The 22,039-nt window shown below is 43.6% G+C and overlaps 1 protein-coding gene across 2 annotated transcripts; it reads right to left on the reverse strand.

The window, feature by feature from the left end:
- Nucleotides 1-1,976: 1,976 nt before the first annotated feature.
- tgfb2 (transforming growth factor, beta 2) lies at nt 1,977-21,989 on the reverse strand. 2 transcript variants are annotated; one of them, XM_064341920.1, is made up of 7 exons: nt 18,850-21,989; nt 9,904-10,067; nt 7,019-7,151; nt 6,646-6,756; nt 6,233-6,401; nt 5,729-5,882; nt 1,977-5,511 (listed from the first exon to the last, which is right to left on the reverse strand). In XM_064341920.1, the coding sequence occupies exons 1-7, from the start codon at nt 19,193-19,195 to the stop codon at nt 5,353-5,355; spliced, it is 1,236 nt and encodes a 411-aa protein (XP_064197990.1). In that variant the 5' UTR covers nt 19,196-21,989; the 3' UTR covers nt 1,977-5,352. The 2 variants fall into 2 exon arrangements, with proteins under 2 accessions (XP_064197990.1, XP_064197999.1); XM_064341929.1 differs by lacking the exon at nt 18,850-21,989 and adding an exon at nt 12,359-12,669.
- Nucleotides 21,990-22,039: the final 50 nt, after the last annotated feature.

The raw sequence follows: 22,039 nt of genomic DNA on the forward strand, positions 1-22,039 counted from the left end.
ATCACCCCCCACACCCACCCCCTCCCCACAATCCCCACTGCCATCTCACTTTCAAAAGGTTCTGAATTTGAATTGTTATTATGTATTATGAAAAGAGGTATCTCATACGTATGGCTATAATGTTCCATTTGGGGCTATAAACCATACCAGAAGGTGTTATGGAACCTCATGGTACACCCCACCCCCACCAGGCCCAGATCCAAACTTCAAAACTGAGCCCCAGCCAGTGTCCCCCCACCCTCACGGAGGGATTTCCCTAAAACACTCTGTGCTTTGGTGTGTGTGTGAGAGTGTGTGTTTGTTTGAGACTATGTGTATGTGCATCTTTGAATGTGTGTAAAGCTGCTTGTAGGGGTGTGGATGCAAGTGTGGGTGTGTGCTTAGGTGTGGGTATGTGTACATGGATGTGAGTGCGTGTGTATTTTTGTCCGGGTGTGTGTGTGAGGGTCTGTCTCGCCCACAGGCAGGCAAGCTGACTCTAGGGGGATTGAATGTCATGGGCCTCCAAACTATGATCTCCCACACGCATGTCTTACTCCACAGCGAGGAGAACCCGCTGTGACTCTCTCTCTGCACCCCTACTCCACACAAAGGGAGTGACTAATCCTCTCCTTAAAAGCTGCAAGCGTTCCTGCGTAATTACAGGCGCAACACAAAACTCTCTCCCGTGAGACAGGAAGATGGAGGGAGAGAGGGAGAGAGAAAGAGAGAGAGAGAGGGAGGAAAGGGAGGGAAGAGAGAGAGAGAGAGAGAGAGAGAGAGAGAGAGACAGGGAGCGAGAGAGAGAGAGATATAGGAGAGAGAGACAGAGAGAGAGAGATATGGAGGAGTGTAGAGTTGAGAAGAATGTTTCTTCGCTAAGAAACCTATCCACAAAAACACATGCACACACACCCACGCACATTCGCACAAATACATACACACACTCATTCTTTGACATGTAGTCTCTGAGATTTTTCTGTGCTAATGGAGTTCTTGCATTGCTTGGAGCTGACATCATTGCTCCGAATGCTTCTCTCTGATTTCAGATTATCTCCAGCCAGCTGTGTCTGAATCCCAAAATCCCCAAATCGTTTAACTCCCAAAAGAAGAAAATCCCCCCTTCACCCCAAACCTTTTTCAATCTTTAAGATATTTATGATGTGGGACTTTACATAGCTGTGTGCAAGAGAGTGTACGAGAGAGGTGCAGAAGTATGTATAAGATAAGGTGAGCTTAAGTGTGAATATATGGGAAAGGGTATATGATACACTGGGACTGTTTATGTGCGATAGAGGAAGCCTGTGCATAAGACCTGTATTCCTTGTGGACCATAAAAGAGCCTAATCACTTGCTGAATTTCACCAGACTATCAAAGACAAAAAGCAGAGACAACGTAGTCTTATGCATACTTTCTCCTACACACGAGATTAAGCCAGATATTGTGTGTTAAAAATTGCTTAGCTTGGGGCCAATTGGAATGATAATGATAATAATAGATAGTATTTATTTATGACTTTTCATTAGTGAAGGGAAAAACTCAGCTCCAACTCCAACTACCATCAATGTGTAATATCCCCTTTGGTGATGTAGGGCAGCCATTTTGTACCAGAACGCTCAGTACACATCAGCTGGGGCTGAGAGGGAGCAATTAAACTGCAGCAATTAAACTGCCATATATCTTTCATCCTTTGAAGTGTACAACTGACATGGCAGTGCAATAAGCACAGAGTAATAAACGTTTCACAGAAAAAGAAAAATGTGCAAATGTGCAATTGTGGACAGGGCAGACGTTCAATAGCCGTGGCTACAGTCATGTGGTGCACCATAGTCGTAATTATTCAAACTTTTAGTGTTGTACTTGCGGAGAGTAACAGCACTTCTGGTACTTTAGCTTATTCTGTGTGTAAAGCCCTGTGGCCAAGAGTAAAAACTGCAGCATAAATCTTCCGCAAAGAAGGAAAGCAGTGGAAAAACAACAACAAACAGCTCAAATGTTTCCCTCATAAGTTCAATAATTTATTTATCACTAGAGCACCGCAAAAAAGAAAGAAAAAAAAGTTACATTTCATCATGACGGGTCAACATCTGCGACAATGACAATGACAATGGCAAAGACAATGACAACAACAACAACAGCAGCAGCTGACGTGAGCACGCTGGTGCTACCCTCCTCTGCTTTCAAACCATCACCCCTCCTGCACTAAGGGAAAATGATAGCTATGAGGGGGAGACAATAACTACATACAAAATGGGGAAGTACTATCAGTGCAATTCTTGGGATTAAAATATTTTATTCCTCATCAGAAAAAAAAATAACAACATGAATGAATGAAAGTTTTGAGCAATGGGGAGTTGTGCGGCCTAACGCGGGTATCCACTGGGTTGTCCATTAAGAGCAGTGCTGCAGTGGTGTTCACTGTTATTCTGACTGGGCATTGGTTCCTCTGCATGACAGGCCATCTATAAGAAACCCCACTTCCTGCTGGAAACCCATCTGATTTTGACAGCTACACATCACTCCACTGCCCTGCGTGCATAACCAAGCCCCTTCCCGTCCCTGCACACAACGACATCACTTCTGGTACATGCATTGGAACAGCACACAGTTTTGCACAAAGTGCATTAAATTGCTACCAGTCCGTGTAGACTGTGCACACTGGCAGCCTGTCCGTGCTCTAAAGAATGAGCTTTGTGGAGCAATGGAACTCTCAGAAGGCCCAGGCCCTTTCAGGTATAGCACATTATCCATGTTTCTAGAACCTGCGTATATTTAATAATTAAAAAAAAACAATTTAAAAAAACAACTTTTTTCTGTAGCATATACCTTGCAAGTTGAACCAGGAAATCTTTTTCATATTTACATTAATATTTATCATTTCTGTTTATTCCCTGCAAGTTCACCAAGAGCTCAAACACATCACTGGGCTGCTCAATCATCATTCGGTTTGTAATCATCCAACATGCAAAAAAACTCAGAACTTTAAGGTTTTGGGCCTACAGCCTGTCTTTGGACAGGACTGGTAAAGTCTGGGCCTGACTGAGTGCATCTGACTTAGTCGGGGCCTAGCTGAATGTGTCTCACTGAGGCTAGGCCTGACTGAGTGTGTCTGATTGAGTCTAGGCCAAACTGGGAGTGTCTCACTAAGTCTTGACATGGTCTGGTGCTGCTGACCACATGTGTCTAACTGAGTCTGGATGAGACCAAGCTTGAGTCTGGGTTGGACCTGGAGACGCTAACTGAGGCTGGGTGTGACTGGACATGTCTGACTTGAATCTGGATGTTTGTACTGGACGAGTCTGGAACAAAACTGCACAATTAGTAGTTCACTAATTCTTTTCTGCCACATTTGAAGATAAAAGTGTGATTCTGAGCCATGTTTAAGTCAGATCAGCAGTCACAGACCCAGTCTGTTAGAGAGCAGACGTACAGCATGGCCTTAAAGAGAATATCTCAGTTTGTCTCTTTCAATCTGTGTATCTGTGTTTGCCTTTTTAGCTCATGGTGTATCTCTCTGCTTTTGGCTGTTGGTCAGTCTCTTGACTCTCTGTTCCTCAATTTGCAGTGACTTTTTAATAAGAGTTTATCACGGAGCAGGCTGTAAACACAACCCTCTGCTGCCAGTGCAAGCCACAAGTTTTAAATAATATCACAAGTATTAAAAAAAAAACATGTAAAATTATAATAGTTTCAAAGATGTAAGACAACAGAACCAGAAGAACTGGCTTGATTTGGACACTGAGATCAGGGAACCATCCTCCTTCTCCTGATTTCACATATTCATACTTATTTATTATTCTTATATTATTATACTCTTCCAGTGTTTTCCAAACTTCTCTTGTGGCGCGATGAGTGTGTGAGGTGAGGGGTGCCAACAAAGCCTTTTCACAGCCATCTCCACAGTGTGTGTGTGTGTGTGTGTGTGTGTGTTGTGTGTGCGTGTGGAAGTGTGTGTATGGAACAGAGATAAATCATGCTTGCGTGTGTCTGACAGAAAGAGAGTATGATGCTTATGGTATGTATGTGAGTGCGTGGGTGTGCGTGTATGTGACAAAAAACAAGAGTGATCATGTTTTGTCTGTGTGTGTGTGTGTGTGTGTGGGAGGGACAAAGAAAGAGATCAAGCAGCTTGTGTGTGGCTGTGGGGGGGATGGTAATGTTTGAGATAGTTTGTGCTTATGCACAGTCCTGTGCAGAAGTCAGAGACCACCCTTTCTTATATTTACTTTCCAGTGAAAACAGCCATGAAGTGCAAGTTATTTATTTTCAGTGTCAGAAAATAATGCAATAAACATATTTACAGAAAAATTACAGAAAAACCTCCACAACTATGTACAATACCAAATCTTTTAGTATTCAGTGTGTCCTCCCTTTGCTATTATTACAGCTTCCATTCTTTTCGGCAAACTTGTTTTGAGTTTTTCAAAGGAATCTGCAGGGATATTTTTCCACGTTTCTTGTGAACACCTCCAAAGTTCAGTCTTAGAAGCTGGTTGCATTTTCTGCTTCTCTCAATCCAAGTAATTCCATACACATTCAGTGATGTTGAGGCCTGTACTCTTGGGTGGCCAATGCATTGTTCTGAGAACACCAGCAGCTTGATCTTCTTAGGCTGATCTGGAGTCATTATCTTGCTGTAGAATTAATTTTCTCCAGAGGGTATTGCATGACATGGTGAGATCTGTTTGTATTTATCAGCATTAATGATGCCTTCAATTAAAACCAAATCACCAAATCACCAACTCCAGATGTAGCTATACAACCCCAAACTTCCAATGATCCTCCTCCACGCTTGACCGATGGTTTCAGACATGGTACCGTGAGTCTGTCCTTCCTTTCTCAGTTGAATTATCTTATATCAAATCTTGTCAGAAATATCACCTTTAGCCATATTAGAAGCACATGACAAAGGAATCCGACATGCAACAATCACTTTTGAAGGCAAAGCGTTCTAAAGTAATATCATTGACACTTGGTAACAACTTTTGTTGGGAGGACACAGCTGTAACCTGTTTATTAATTGGAAGGATGAAAGACTTAAAGTGGTAGTAGAGTGCGCAAAGGAAAGAATGGACCAATACAGATAGATTAGGTATTATATGCAGCAGTGGAGACTTTTCTGTCATTTTCTTTTGAATAGATGTTTCCTGCATTATTGCCTGACACAAAAAATGTATTGCACTGAATGGCTGATTTGACTGGAAACTGAATAAACAAAAGGGCGGTCTCGGACTTCAGCACAGTACTGTATGTGTGCGTACATTTTGGACAGAGAGGTCACACTTATGGGTGTGTATGTGTGTGTACGTGTGTGTGTGTGTGTGTGTGTGTGTGTGTGTGTATGTTTGTGTGTGTATGTGTTATGTTTGGTCTTAGCTGCACTTGCAGGACTTGACGATCATGTTGGAGAGCTGCTCGATTTTGGGGCTCTTGCCGATGTAATAAAGGATGGTGAGGGGCTCCAGGTCCTGGGACACACAGCAGGGGGAGGCTGAGGCCTCAGGGTTAATGGTGTTATACAGACCCAGAACCTGAGGGCGCACAGGAACACATTTTACTACCACAACACCAACAGCACTAACAACTAACAACAGGCACTTCATCACTAACTGGCTTTGATACACTTTATAACCGCTACCATAACACCTAGAAAAACTAAGACTGCTGCTACCCACCTGCTCCCACACGCTGACTTTAGCATGAAAAACCAACTAACTGTGCTGCCCTGCTTTGTACTGTTCAACCGACCTTGCTATGCTGCGTGTCTGCGCTCCACAGGTAGGGACAGGCACCCGCGCAGAAGTTGGCTTGGTAACCTCTGGGCTCGTGGATCCAGCGCCAGCCCAGGTCCTTCCTGAAGTCGATGTAGAGGGAGCGCAAGCAGCAGGACTCCTGCATGTTCCTGCAGGGACACACAGAGCAAAAGGTAAAGTCAAGGTCTCGTAGCAGGTTACCATAAAAACATTTTCTGGCGACGCAACCCTCAAATAAAAAACAATGTTGCCCTTGGCTAGGGGCTATTTCACCTTTAGCAGACTGGTAACGCATTTGCCTATGGAGCCTTTGGACGAGTGAGACGCCTGGGTTCAAATCCCACCTCGGACTCAGGCAAATCTCTAACTTATTTCACTATCACGGTGAAAAAAACAAGCATCAAGCAGACCCTGCGGCTGTCCCCTGTTGTAGAGCGTGGTGGGGATGTGGAGAGACTGGGGGCCCGTGGGTGTGGCCTGCGCTGGGGGCGGGGCTTACCTGGAGCAGAAAGCGGTGTCCACGGCGCGTTTCTGACGGTGGCTCCTGTGCTCCGACTCCAGCCGGTAGGAGGGCAGCAGCATCAGCAGCAGGTGGGGGTTCTGCCCACTCGGCCGACGCTTCTTAACCGCCTTCACTTCTCCACCGTTCAGGGCGCTGTCATCTATACCTGTCAGTCACACACAACGCACATACCTGTCACCTGTACCTGCCAATCACACACGTATCCGTTACAAATAGCTGCCAATCACGCACACATCATCTACAAACTACTAATATTAGACAATATACCTGCCAACATCAAACACACGCATGCATACACCCGCACACATGTGCGCAAACACACACACATCGCACACACACACATGCACACACATGCACAAACAAAAAACACACACTCAGAGTTACTGTACCTGCAAACTTGGCCTCTAGCACCTCGCTCTTGTTGGGTATGATATAATTATTCGATGGGACAAAGGTGCAGCAGGGGCAGTGCAAGCTGATCTTGAATCCGTTGTTTCTGTCTGGTTCAAAACAGAAGCAGCACTGAGAACCTCCAGGACTGATCCACTGTAGTCACTAACACTGAGCTACACAGATGCCATTAGTGTCATCAGCTAAAGGAAAGCATCAGTAATTCTCTTTGTTTATTCCACAACACTAATTTCTTACTCACTTGCCCGCCTTTCCCTCTTTCTCCCCATGCCTCTCTTTCAACCACCTCTTGCCTCTCCCATTTTTTCACACGTACCTTCCTCTCGCCCAATGCCCCTCCCTCTCTCTCACCTCTGTGGAGCAGCCATTCGCTGACAGCCTCCGTCACGTCAAAGGACAGCCACTCCCCCTCCGTGTGAGTGCGCACCACCTTGCTGTCGATGTAGCGCTGCGTTGGGGAGGCCAGGTCCTTGTGACTCAGAATCTGCAGAACAATGAAAGGCAGACCAGCCAACGCAATGTGGTCAGACGCTGCAGACAAGATCGGGCCGATCTCTTTGGAATGGCGCGCTAAAAACACTTAAAGAGGCAGCAGCTGGCACGTCAAACCCGCACATGTCTGTCTGATCAACCTGAGGGAGCTAACCGAAGAGGGAAGAAGCTGAACGAGTCTGCTGACAATGGAATTTATTCTGATGAGGAATACAATCTTTTCATCCCGAGAACTGTGCTTCACCGGCTGAACTCATTTCCTCAGGAACTTGGCTTTGAGGCGTTAAAGGCATTCCATTTGGAAACGCTTACAGTGCATGACAACTGTGGCAGGAGCAGAAGTACAGAGATAACTCTCTGCAAAAAGCATTTATTCCATCAATGAATGCCCTTCTTCTCACCCTCTCAACAGCATTCATCTTGCTTTGGATTAAATATGACTGTATGGGAGAACTCTCCCCTTTCTAGGGGCCCCTCTTTGAGTGATAGGTCAGGGAGAAAGCCCACCCCTCCACGCAGTCTGTTTCTGAGCAACAGGTTTACCACACTCTTCCCAGCAGCCCCTCTGTGAGGGGCTAGTATTGAGAACGCAGATGTCTGAAGCAGTGCTGTTATTGTACTTTCCTCATAGATGTGTTTGTATTGGCTGGTACCTCCTTAATGCGTACAACATGAGCTGAGCTCCGTAGCACAACCCCGAGAAGAGCTTCTCACACAGACAAAAATAACTCATTTTACACAGCTAAACCTTCAAGACTGCTGAATTCATTAACAGACTGTGATACATAAACTCACAATGTGTTTGTAAAACATGAACTCACGGTTTCTGTGAAACAATCACCTGCTGCAGGTCAGTGATTCATGAACCTGAGATTGTAGGTTAATAATGAACTGAGAGTGACTGTAATGAATGCATAATGTCACAGGTCTGTTTTGAATGAACTCATTAATTCACGTCTGCATTGTGAACTCTCAGAGTGACTAATACATGAGCTTGCAGACTGAATAAGACACATGAAAGCGTTGATTGTCTGTGATATGTGAACTCACATATGTTATAATATAACATAATATATAATAATATATATGTGTACTGTACATGCAATTTCTCAACTGGCCATTCCCTCTCTCACACATGGTCAGGGTTAATGAGAAAATGCTCAATTTATTCACCAAACACGTCATTCCTGAATCAAGTTACACTCTCAGAATTAACATTTCCTCCTGGGAATTGTTAGTGCTGGAGAAAGCACTCCAGCAGTGTGGTTTGACACAGACCCAGACACACAGAGTGGTAAGTCACTGCTGTTCAGCTCTCTGAAATCTTCACATAAAAATAAAAACAGTCTTTGATTGCTTGGCGCAATAATCTAAAATTAAAACACTCTCAGAACATGCCTGTGAACAATTTCATCACTCAACAAACCCCTTCTGCACAACACAGAGGCAGTGATGGAGAATAGCCAGTGACATAGTCTAGGAAGTGACAACGCAACCAATGACACAACACAGGAAGTGACAACACAGGCAGTGACACAACACAAACAGTGATACAGACGGTGTGCTATGCGCGGCTCATCACATGTTCAGCAATATGAAAGCCTAAAACATTTTGACATAGTAAAAACTACTACAGCAGTCTAGAAAAAAAAGATACCACTGGTAGACTCAGAAATAAACACTGTACGGGTTGGCAATGGAAGACAGCTGCAATTGATGACAGACAAATCCTAAGAGCAGTGAAGAAAACCCCTAAAACAAGGGTCAGTGACATCCCCAGCAGTCTCCAAAGGGCAGGGGTGAAAATATCACAAGCTACCATATGCAGAAGACTTTGAGAGCAGAATTATAGAGGCTACACTGCAAGATGCAAACCTCTCATCACCAGCAAGAATTGACCAGATTAGAATTTGCCAAAAAAATACACTGACAAGCCAGAAGAGTTCTGGAACAAAGTTTTATGGACAGATGAGACCAACATAAACCTTTACCAAAGAGATGGAAAGCCAAAAGTGTGAACAAAGATAGAACAGTCCATGACCTAAAGCAAGCCACCTCATCAGTGAAATATGGAGGCGGTAGTGTTATGGCTTAGGCATGTATGGCTGCTTTTTGAACAGGCTCCCTCATCATTATTGATGATGTAACTGAGGATGGCAGCACTAGGTTGAATTTGGAAGTGTACAGACAGGTTTTGTCTGGCTATGGAGAAAGAAATTCCTCCAGCCTCATCAGCCGGTGCTTCATCCTGCAGCAAGACAATGACCCCAAACACACTACCGATGCCACCAAAGCATTCATCGGGGAGAAAAAGTGGAAAGCTTTGGACGAGCCATGTCAGTCACCTGATTTAAATCCAACTGAACATGCATATCACTTGCTGAAGAGGAGACTGAAGACAGAACCCCCCCCCCCCCCCCCGAAACAAAGCTCAGCAGCTGCAGTGAAGGCCTGAAATGCATTTCCAAAGAAGATACCAAAGATTTGGTGATTTAAGGGCTATGCAACCAAATGGTAGACTTCCTTACTTTGATTTACATTTTACAGCTGTTTCTGCAAAATGGTAGAACACATACCATGAAACAAAAGTGGACTGTCTGTACCCTTGTCGAATATGCATCTTTTGATCTCGAATCAAAATGCCTTAAGTACACAGGAAACATCACACATTCCGCTCTACCGTTGCCATACTTTTGGAGGGCACTGCGGGCGACAGGGCAGAGCAGGTGCGCTCGGTTGGTTACCTGGTACAGCTCGATGCGCTGCTCAGAGACGCGGGCCTGGGAGTTCTGCAGGCGGAAGACGCGCAGCTCGGCCTTCACCAGGTTGGAAGCGTTCTTCTCCATGGGCGACACGTCGAAGGTCAGCCGCCTGAAGTACGGGTTGTAGTGCGTCGGGGAGATTACATCTGCGGCACAGCAGGAAACACCTTTAAGAATGCGGAGGCTGTTCGGGGGTCCGCTGGGATGCCTGAGTGTGAATGTTCCCACCCTCCACACAGCAGTACCTCATGCCTCTACACGTCCCCACTCTACTTCCTAATAAACTATACTCTCCTGCGCATCCTACCATTATCTACACATCCACTGCTTGATGCAAAATTTACACTCACTCTCAACATCAGGCTAAATTTACACTCATTGGTCTTTACATCCTGCCATAACTGCACTCTCAAATCTCTACATCCAGCCATTCTCAACCAACTCTTCTACATTCAGCAAAATGTACATTCTCCAATCTCTACAGTTTGTAACTGTCTACTCACTCTGTACCTGCTGCTAAGTTTACACTGACCAGTCTCTGAATCTTGCCAATGCACACTCTCCACATTCTACCAGGAAGGAAGCTTTCTGAGAAAATATCTCTTACTGCATACTTTCTGGTAATAAGGAACTAGTTTTATCTGTTCCCAGACAAACTTTTATCCAGTTTTGTTCATCTGACCAGTAAACATGGCATGAACTGACCGGCAGGCCTGATTCAATGAGGATCTACACCACACAATGTAAAAAAATGTAATGTTTACAGGCCTTATAATCCTTTATGAAATTCACAAATTATGTTTTTAAATTTTTTTAAATGTTTTTTAAATTTCAGTGACCATTGTGTGCAAACAAAGGATGTCAGAATCCAGTCCCAGAGGTCCACAGTGTCTGCAAGTTTTTCCTTATTTAGCCACCATTTAAGGCCTTGAGAACAAGTTCTGTGGATTATTTAGTCAATCAATGACTAAAAATGAATCACTGGTGCTGAAACACATCGAAACCCCACAGACACCGCAGCTCTTCAGGACTGGATTCTGACACCTGTGTGAACTATGTACGAGCTTAATATACTAGCCTCATTGACTATGACAAATTGACTCACTCAGATGCATGGTCAGTACCCATACTGATCAAAGGGCACTTCCATAGAACTTCAATAGGTAAGTAGTATAAAGCATTAAATACAAATTACTGGTTTAAGAATGATTAACCATGCATGAACCGTGAATACAAACTGTGGCTGGCAGCAGTGAGAGAGAATATCATTCGGAAACCTACTGTGGGAGGAGATGCCCTGAGGAGTGTGCGTGCACAATAGTGCTATGCCGCTTTTGACACGCTGTTTCCTTAATGACAAACTGAGTAAATGAGTAAAGGGTTTTCCCTGTCATTCATTAACTTTTATCTTAATGAAATCAGTACCTCGGAAGTACTGAACGGGAGCAATCGCTGTGTCTTACTAACCTTAGTGTCATGAAACCCCCCTGACTTATTCAGAACTGTTCACATGAATTCAACTGGAGCTCTGAGATCATACAGTTATCTGCACACAAAATTGTGTTCGCATCTGCACTTGGATGCTGAAGACATTAAAAGTGCCTTATTTGCCTTCTGTATACATAATCTGTTAACATGTAGTATGAAGTTACCTTGGACTTTACGGAGAATGCAGGCTGACCTATGCTCAGCAAGTTGTAATAGTACGCCTAAATAAAGACCATTGAAATAGGTCCGGTCAGAGTCAGCTGTAGTACTGAAAGCATCACAGGCAAAAGGCGATGGAGAACCATCAGGTGTGTGTGCCCACAATAACATCATTAAACAACAACAGCCCAATGGGGAAGTCACAGGTATCACACTTTAAGTGTCAGTGCGATGCCCTAAAGCATTCATTCACGCACGCAGGACATTCATTCACACATTTGTAAATTGCTCGATATGCTCCCAAAATCTCTCTCTGCCCTATTTGCACGAGTTATCTAGACCAAAGTTATCTCTGTGATTTCTGTCATTTGTTTCAAGAGGTTGTCCTGGCAATTGCAGGAAAACGCACACACCCTCTTTGTTCAGCCTGAATGGTGCTAAAAACACACTTGGAAAATGGACTCTCAAAAGCCATTAACTTAAATTAACCTGATGTCTAACACACGATCACAGTCAACAGGGATGTACTGTATTCAAAAAGGAACACTGACCTACCACCACTGTCAATAACATTCATTTTAAAAGCAGTCAAATGGAAAAGATGAATGCATTTCATTATTGAAATTATCTTTGCAAAGTAACAAGTTTTGTGATATTTTTACTGATTTACAACATGAAATTGGCTGCATTACCAGGAGACTGCTATACAGGCTGTACCTGCAGCCTGGTTTTGGCTATAAATTAGCATCATGCTCTGATGCACTGCAGGTATGTTGTGCCATCCACATACCTCTTTTTCTGACCAGGCATTTCTTCACCCACCCCATCCCCCATCCCTTCCAAACCAGTGTAAAGAGTACAAGCACAACCCTGCTATGGCATGCAGACAGGAGTGTGAATACCATTCTGAAAGACATGCACAATCAGTGATGTGCATTCATGCAAAAACAGCCATAACTAAAGATGATGACTAGGTATGTAGTAAAACATCTCCCTCTAGCGCAGTGGTTCCCAAACCTCTCCTTGGGGACCATCGGGCAGATGCAGATATTTGAGGTATTCCATCTCAAGCACAGCTGATGCAATCATGGGCTTCATTAGTTGTATCAGGTGTGCTTGAGTTGGAACACACCTGATACAACTAACGACGTTCTAGCTAACAGATCATTATACTGAGAATTATCAAGGCAGAGTGATCTTAAAATGCTGCGAGCTCGACATTCTTCAAATAAAAAATAAAAAACAAAGCACATTTCTGCCCCCTATTGAGAGAGAATATAAACAACACTTGGTAGCTATAGTGCGGTCAAAGATGCAAGGACAATTCGACTGGTTAATTCTTCAATTAAAATCTGCTAAAACCTCTTTAATATGCAAACCAACATGTGACAATATGCAGGTCTGCTTGTGATAATAAAACAGTTCAATTTACATTGAAATACGACACATGGAGGTCTGAGAGACTGGTAGAGCCCATGTGACTATATTTAAAAGACAGCTTTGTTACTGTACAAAAAAAGCATGGACCCTTTTTAAATCTGGGATCGTTTGACAGACTGCAGAAACACAGAATTTATTCCATTATGGAAAGGCAAAATGTATCCTTAAAATAGATGTCATACTCAGTTAAAAGACCAAAAGAGTTGCGAACTAAAACTGCTTGGCCAACTTCTGTGCATTTCTCACTTCAGTAAGACCTACTCACAATTCCCTAGGCCCTCTCTTTCACACGCTAATGTAGGGAGAGTTCCAATGTTAAACCAGGACAACCTCCACAAACACACATGAGAGTAGAGGAGAGGAGAGAAGGGGGGAAAGTGGATTTTGGAAAAGAGGAGTGGGGGGAAGGGGTGAGAAGGAAGAAGTAAGGACAGAGGGGATCAAAAGAGGGGAGGAAGGGTGGAAAGCGAAAAGAATTACTGTTCTGCATTGAGAGATGGCAAGTTTGTGGTTTCAATTGAAGAGAGCAGTCGACAAGCACAGACTAAGGATCTGAAAGATATTTAGAGATTCTGTATGAAGCAAAATGTCCACCCCAATATGCTAACCAATCTAAAGCACAATAGAAGACAACAGTAGTGTTATCCTTGAAAACAGAGGGTGCACAAAGTACTGAAAATGGGTGAATATTTGTGACATTTTTTTTTTTTTATTATAATTTGACAAAATACATTTATTTCTGTTGATTCAACTGAACTAAGATTAAGATTCAATTGAGTCATTATTTTTATTATTTTCCACGTCTGGGATTTACAATATTGTTCCGTACTTTTATAGTTTTATTTGCACACCGTTATCAAGAGTGCAAATAACTTTTGAGGGCTCTGCAAATATTCACACGCATAGTGTGTGATTCTCAGGCCAGTACAGGAAACCATATTTGAATTGATTCAGAAGGGGAGGAAGTGCAGGGCTGAGGGACGGATCAGTTCCCTCTCAAGCTTCTGTTGATGCTCATTCCGCTGCAGAGCGCATGTGGGAATGAGAGGGAGTGAGAGAGTGAGACAGAGATGAGAAGTTCAGAGGGACAGAGGGAGGAGACAGAGGGGAGGAATGAGAGAGGATGAAGAAGGGGGAGAGGAAATGTGAAACTGGGAATTTGGCCTGTGTCGGTCCCTGTAGACGCCCCCGCCCAAACCACTCACCTGCCAACAGCAAATTGAAAACAACTCTGCACATAATCCCTACGAACTAAAAATACCCCTGCTTTGAAGAACCTCCACCACAGGGTGGCATGTCTCTATAAGGCTCTTTCCTTAAAGACACCCGTCCACCTCCACAATATATCTCTCCAGGTGATGCCTGTCCTCCACAATGATTCTCCCCCCTGGGGCCTGTCTGCCTCCACAACAATTCTCCCCCATGTCCATCACGTAGACTCCTCCCACCACAGGGATGTTTGCTTCCTCCCACAGCAGGCACAATTATACAGGGAGGAGGGGCTTTACTTCTGGTATCAATCAGGTACGGCCTCTGTTCTCAGCTACCGCTGTGTGGCAAGGCCCCAAAAAATACAAAATGCACACTCAAACACAAAACAAAAATATATGCAAGCACAGTACTTAAGTGTGTGCACACCCACATACACACATACGCACATACACACACACACGCACACAGACACGCACGCACACGCACATACACACACACTCACAACCACAGATGAGGAGGGTCATCCAGACTGCTGTCAACAACTTTCGCAAAGAACTATCACCAATATTACTTTCACAGTACTCTCCACTAAACAGAGAACATTGCATTATATAATATGTGATCAGAATTACTGCTGTGTAGCCCAGTTTACAGTGCTGTAGTGTTAGTCACTCTCCCGCCCTCGCTCTCCTCCAGTTGCGAAAACACACCGATCGGACGCTCTGCTCCCCAGCAGAAAATGGCAGGAGTCTGTTCTGGCGTGATTACAGTGAGTGATTCAACATTAACAGCCCTTTCCCCTCTGACTGAGCTCTCAATCCAACCCCTCTCCCACGGCCCACTTCAAAGCAGCTAGAGAGAAGGAGAGAGGGGAGACGGGGATCAGGGGAGAGGGTGAAAGAAGACAGCTAAAGAGCAGACACACTCTACACACAGACGCCCCCAACCCCCCCGAGTTCTCCATCAAAAAGTCCCTCTTTGGACTCTCATGCCCTACTTTTCATACAGAGCCTAAACCAGCAGCCACATGTTAACACCTTACTGTGACACAATATGTACATCAGCAAAGCCACAGACACATAATATATCAACTCAAATATGGCATTATGTGATACAACACAGCTAGCAACATAAAAGCATCAGTACATCCATGGCAAGGCATGTTCATCAACAACTACCACAGCACATAAATATAAACACAAGAAGGGAATGCCTTCTGCATTTAGAGGTTAGAAGTTGTCACATGGGGTAAACATTGCGATAAAACTGTATTTTATTGGCTGATGCAGCAGGCATAAATCAACCTGGAAATCATTTAAATATATTTTGTTTTGTAGATTAGTCAGCATTATCAAGCGCCTTGGTCATTTTGTGTCAGTTCATATGACTAGCAGAATGAATGAGTAATTTTCATATCAGAGCTGAGACTGCAGTGTTCAGAGAGGCATTGCTCAGTCCACATCTGAAAGATCTGGAGCACATTGTTCCATGGGGTTGCCCTTTTTCTTTGTTTATTCTCTCCAGTTGGTACCAATAAAAAATTTTTATGCAGCTTCTATTAATGGGCAGAAGCAGTTTTAGTTCCCTTGACATTTGTTTTATTGTAATTTTATTATATTAAAAATCACAGCCCACAAATAACTCACAAAACTACAAATCCTGTATAAAAAAGAGGCATAAGATTGAATTAACCATCGCCCAAGCCTACCACAGCTGAACAGTGAGTCTGACCTATTCTAATAGCAGTGATTCTACATGTGATTCCAGCCAGCCTATCACGCATGCTTGGGCGAGGTTGACTACACGTGTTATTACCTGGCCGACGTGCGTGTGAGCGAGACTGCTGGGGGAATGAGAGGGATAGTGTGTGCACGCGTGTGCGCGGGGTGTATAGGTGTGCCTGCGGTGAATGCGAGTTTGTGTGCATGCGTTCGTTCCCCCTCTGCACAGGGAGCTTATTGTTTCTCCCTTTCATGCAGTCTCCCTCCCTCTCTCGTGCAGAGGGGTTCCCCTATGAAAAGAGACCATTGCTGGAGCCACTGGGGGGGCTGAACACGGACACATACGCACACAAAAAACATAGACGTGAGTCAAAGTTCAGGCTTAGAAAAACTTGCTTTATAAAGACTTGGGTGTGAGATATGGACCTGCGAATACGGCGGTATCTGATGACCTCGATAAATATTCATAAAAACTTAAATGCTCCCACTCTTAGATACATGATTCAGGTAGGCTTCTGAAGAGAATTCAGGTGTATCTGTTTCTCAGACGCAGGTGTGGAGGAATAACCAGTTGTGTTTTGGTTTTGTTGCGAGCGTAATTGAAATAAAGATTGAGATACAGGTAACAATGTGATGATTCCTCTGCATCCTCTCCTCTCAATAAGCCAGTCTGGATGAAGGGAGGAAAATAGACATTTTAAAGATAGAAAGGAAGAGTGAGCGTGTGGAGAAATGTGCAGGAAGGGAATGGAGAAGCAGAGAAGGGGGGTGGGGGCACAGAATTCTCTACAACCTGGCACTCATCTTTCCACTAATGGAATTTTCCATAGAGAGTAAGGTACTGTACAGTAGGCATGACGATGTGGTTCTTGCTAGTTTCAAAACTGCGTGTATTCTGTGGGCCTTGGCAGAACTCTAACCTTGCAGCTCCCCACCTACCACCCAACCCCCAACCCCCTCTTTTGTGTGGGTTCCTGCACTCTCGTGCCCCAGGGTACAGTCCATGGGAACTTCCTGTCACACACCCAAGCACAGCTGACATCACGTGCACACAATTAGCCTAAACAAATCCATGTTGATTTTGAAAGCAGATTCTGAGTGTAGGTACCCCCCTCCCCCAAACCCCACCCGCTCTCTGTGATGGCTGCTGACCAGTCACATCCATTTCCTTTCCTTACTTTTTCCAACCCTCCCTCCTTCTCAGGTTTTCACTCAAATAGGGAAACAGAAGTGAATATTAAGGAATAATACGGGTACATTAAAAATGTAACCCCACCTCTTTCTCTCCACGTGTTGACTCATTTATGCCACATAAATGCCTTCCTGCCTATAACTAAGTACCAGCACAATTCATATTTAGGGCACTTATACAAACTTGTAGGGCCAAAGATAATATTTATTGCAAAAAATACCTTCTGGGAGTATAATAGATCCCCTAATTAAGTTTTTTTCTACATCCTGCATGCCCATACTTGGTCTACAGGAAAAAGGTGAACTCAAAATGGCTAAATCAGTACACATAATGCTACTGTGCTTAAATGGTTTGACTTTCGCAAAAAAAAATTTGAAGTGCATGCAGATATTATTTAAGGGATAAAACAGTGTTTACTTGGAAAAGGAAGGACGGCAGTGTAGTGAACTATATTGCTTTGTTTAAGAAGCTTTGATTTTTTGTTGTTCCGTACCGAAACGGCTGAAGACTCGGGGAGCCGAACACAAATCTTAGGTAGGGTTTGTGCTGCCTGCTTGCTCCTTTTTAAGACCGCTCTGTTATGTCACTGCGTCCTGAATGGCCTGCAGAAAAGAGCTATTAAACTCCAGGGGTCTCCCCTATTTCCTTCGGCCTGGTCCTCGTGACTACTGGTTTATTCACCGACTTTTCCATCCATTATCTGTCCACTAAAAAATAATTACAAACCCAACACCACTGATACTTCAGTTTAGCATAATAATTGCACGTACACAAAACCCCTAGCATAAATGGTTTATTAGATTTGATTAAGGTGTGCTTTAATTCAGTTGACATTCTTGAGTTCTTAGATTTCAGACAGCCTGGTTAACCACAGCAAACCTTGTTTGTTTCCACCTATCTTGCAAATCCTTTGTTAATTTTCCCATTATCCTAGTGACCCGTGTAACATGTAAACATAGGGTGATGGTTCCTGCCTTGTTATTCCCTTACACACCCTTTTCTGTTTACAGCTGCGATTGTAGACCACAGTCTCGTGCCAATCTAATGCAGAAATGCATACCTCCCCCCTCCCTCTCTGAATTCCCTATTCATGAAAGACCATCAGAGGTAAACAGCACCTTCACAGCTCAAGCAATAACACGCATGAACACGCAAGTGTTTGCTTGCACTGAAGAAGAAATACACAACAAGAAACTTGAGTGTAAATGTACAATTGTCTGATATACAACATCCAACACTTGTAATTATGCCAGGGCTAGATTTGTAACCAGATCTGACAGAAAACACGTAGCTCACATTCCAAAAACTCAGATCTTCACTAGATATGCTTCATTACCTTTTGGAAGTCTGTTTTAAACTCACATCTATATAATATTAAACTACTGTAAATAAATGTGAAATAAGACTGTGCTATCATCTTAAATTTAGATATTTTTCAGTTTTGTTACAATCAGAGATGAAAAGAAATAATACCATATTTCACTTTATACCTGAGACCAATACGTTGTACTTGTGGATGTCCTCCAATGTTTTATATTAGCCTAAGTAATACCTGGGATATACTGGAATTATTTTAGTAATGTAAAGCACCTCAATCTTTTAATCAGTCTTTTTAAACACGGGCCTCGTGTAATATACCTATGTCATAACAAATGAATGCAAAATTCGATGTTGCGTGAACGAATAATAAAACAATCAGGTACACATATGGCTTACTTTCGGAGGGGTGAAATGGCTGCATGTCGATTCGGTGCACCTCCTTGGCATAGTACTCCTCCTCGCTCCGCTGTCGCTCGCAGGTCGCCGCGCGTTCGTTTGCTTTCTCCTGCAGCAGGTCGCGCGTGCTGTTGTAGATAGCGATGATCTCCCGCGACACGTCCTCTCGCTCGGTAAAGTGCTCCGGGGGGCTCGTGAGCTTAAGCTTGCTCAGGATCTGCCCACGGATCGCCTCGATGCGCTTCTTCATAAACTGGTCCATGTTTAATGTGCTGCATGTAGACAGACCCGAGGCCACTGTCGCCAAGTCCAAGGTCAGGAAGAGGCTCAAAATGTATAAATTCATCTTTACAATAAATTCCGAAACTTATGGGGTTTTAATTAGTCGGCAGAAGCAGCAAATCGTTTGAACATACGCCGTGGGATTCTTAAATGATATTAATTAGGGCCACATGCATTTCTGCAAATCAGTCTTCTTACAACAAATATTATTGTGATAATTGTAAGTTGTATTTATTTCTGAATAGGTTAAATAATTATATTTCAATGCTCGTATATTCGAGTATAGTAGCTACTCGTCTGCTCAGTTTTACAACATTAATTCTGAGTTGAAAATCCGTTCACATAGCCAACCTGAAATAAATTTACGCGAGCTGAGAAATCCGTTACCCAAACAGAAGACAACCCAGATTTGATCTACATTCCAGACACCCACAAGGCTAGGTTTATAGTCTAATAAGCACGCTTCATATGGATATCCAACAGCATAGGTACAGAGTTGCTATGATTGTAATGACAGACACTTGAAATACTGCCTTCAAATTCCAACAAAACTCCGTAAAACCTGAAAGCTTCACAAATGCAATCTGTTCGGCAATCCGCAGTTTAATAGCTCAGACGCGTTGCCTGTGGGTTCGCGCTCACCTTCACCGCAACGGCGAAATGAAAGCCTTTTCTAACTTCGTCCAGTCTCCCTGTTGCGATGCGCGCTGCAGTTAAGACTTGCATACTCCGATCGCACCAACCCTATCCCAACAGACACCACTCTGCCTGTCAAACTAACGTCGAACACTAACGTGTTGAAGAGAAAACTTAACACACCATACAGCGACAATACCGTGTATCCTGAAGAAATAACAAACCGAAACGTATGAGAGAAATTCTCGTTTATCTTCGTAGTCTACACGAACAGACTGTTTAAGCGTTTCCCCATCCCTTTCCGATGAAAACAAATATCAGATCCTCTGTCCCTCTAAGCAAGCGCTGGCCAGGAGATAGCATCACCAAAGAGGTTTATAAAGGACTTCTTCACCACGTGCTTTGCCCTCTAAAAAGTAACGTTGTGGTCATCGGTCTGTGGCCGAGAGTCCTTCAAGTTGGGTCAACTGGCAATTTATTATGAATATAACCGCTTGGCGTGCCAGCCAGCACAATACCGCGAGTTAACAGCCCAGAAGCATAGCGCCGGGGTCCTAGTGCTGGCTGGGTCATTTCAGTTCGTGGTGCGTTTAAATTAGGCTATATGAAATCATAACACTGCTGTGTTGAACGTTTGTTCTTCTCGGGTCAATAGATTTTTGACACGTAAAATATACAATTCGTACAAAGTCATTTAAAAGAAGACATATTTCCTTTCTGGCCTTTCAATAGATTTAAAAGGGATAGCCTAATTGTTCTCCATTTGTACAAAAGCCACACTCTGACGTTTCACACATTATCGGTGCTTCTGTTAGTCACTTAACACCCTTCATCTTGGGCTTAGTAAAATGACAATAAAGTGTCCGCGATAAATCATAGTTTAGACATGACAGGACCACTTCCTTGTTAAATCTCAAATGTCAATGTAACTTCTGTGTTCATCCATAGGTTGTATTGCCTTGTATGTGTCAATTCCTGAGTTGTGCTTTTTTGGTTTTGAAAAGGTTTCAATTTACTGTTGTTAAACCACAGTACTTAAAAACATGCTTTATTGCTCACGTCCCAATTTATTGTGTTAATTATCTTCTGTAACAAAAATCATATGGAGGACCTGAGAACACTAAACACGTATCATGAATGCTACAGATGCGAGAGTAAGCGTGTTAACAACGGCGACAGGACTGCTGAACACACGCCTGGATGCGAGAACACCACTACATGCATACTAAAGACGTGAGGACAGCGCTGAACACATGCGCGGACGCGAGAGTAGCTAAACGCAGCCTAAAGACGTGCGAGTACACGGGTCTCCGGTTAAACCTCTGTGCTTCTTGGACGCGATGGCATGTTTTAGCCATGTGGTCCCACTTTTCTCGGAGTCCAAACACCCCGTGCGGCAGGTTGATTTACGCATTTTGCTGCCGAGAAAATCCCAATTTTTTTCATCCACCGCCAACACCCCCCACCCAAACCCTCTCAGCTGTGAGGAGCCCTCAGAAACACTCGGCGCTCCCTTTCTGCTGAAGCACAGATGTTGTCACTAAATCAATTCCCACACTAACAGATGTTCTGGAGCAGGAGAAAGAGAGAAAAGAGAGAGAGAGAGCACTGCAGTCAATCTAGTCAAGATAACCTCTCCCCGTGTGGCTGTGGACCTATACATTGGATTGTCAGTGTCCATTTCAGTACCGCGCTATGTACAGTATGGTACTGTACCTAATGCCTACGCATCACTATAAAAACAAAACCTCACGGTAAAAAAACATCTGCAGGTAAACAAATAAGTCATTTTATTTACCTCAGAAAACTTTCCAGGTTCTCTTGGAAACAATTAGCCTATACAAAGTAATATCAAGTTGCCATCTTTCACCCATACGTTTTCCTCACAAGCTTAAACGCACAAAATTTCATTACTAAACTTAAGGCATTATTAAATCTACAACAAAAAAGGTTGGATGTCGCTGCTGAACCTGTCCGATGTGACAAACGCAGGGGAGACGAAGTAAATCACTTTCACAAAGCAACTGGAATACTTGTTAATGGCACTGAGAATACCAAGCGGACAAAGAGATGCGCATATTTTAGAGAAAACAGCGAATATCTCCCCTATAGCTGGTATGGAGCACAAAAACCTGCCCACAAGGTTGGAGCTGTGCCTCCCCGCCAGGAACAGATATTAAAGTAAAACATTAGTCTATACTGAACACCTGTGCACTAAGGATAGTAAACTGAGTGCATGTAAGGACTTCACTGGGAATGTTGACCCGCCCCC

The sequence above is a fragment of the Anguilla rostrata genome, chromosome 1, assembly GCF_018555375.3.
Source record: "Anguilla rostrata isolate EN2019 chromosome 1, ASM1855537v3, whole genome shotgun sequence".
Taxonomy (NCBI): Eukaryota; Metazoa; Chordata; class Actinopteri; order Anguilliformes; family Anguillidae; genus Anguilla; species Anguilla rostrata.

Coding starts and splice junctions, on each gene's coding strand:
- tgfb2 (XM_064341920.1), bottom strand. CDS start 19,195: ATGAATTTATACATTTTGAGCCTCTTCCTGACCTTGGACTTGGCGACA. Junction 7,152..9,903: donor AGCGCATCGAGCTGTACCAG/GTAACCAACCGA, acceptor ATTGTTCTGCAG/ATTCTGAGTCACAAGGACCT. Junction 5,512..5,728: donor CAGACACGCAGCATAGCAAG/GTCGGTTGAACA, acceptor GTGCGCCCTCAG/GTTCTGGGTCTGTATAACAC.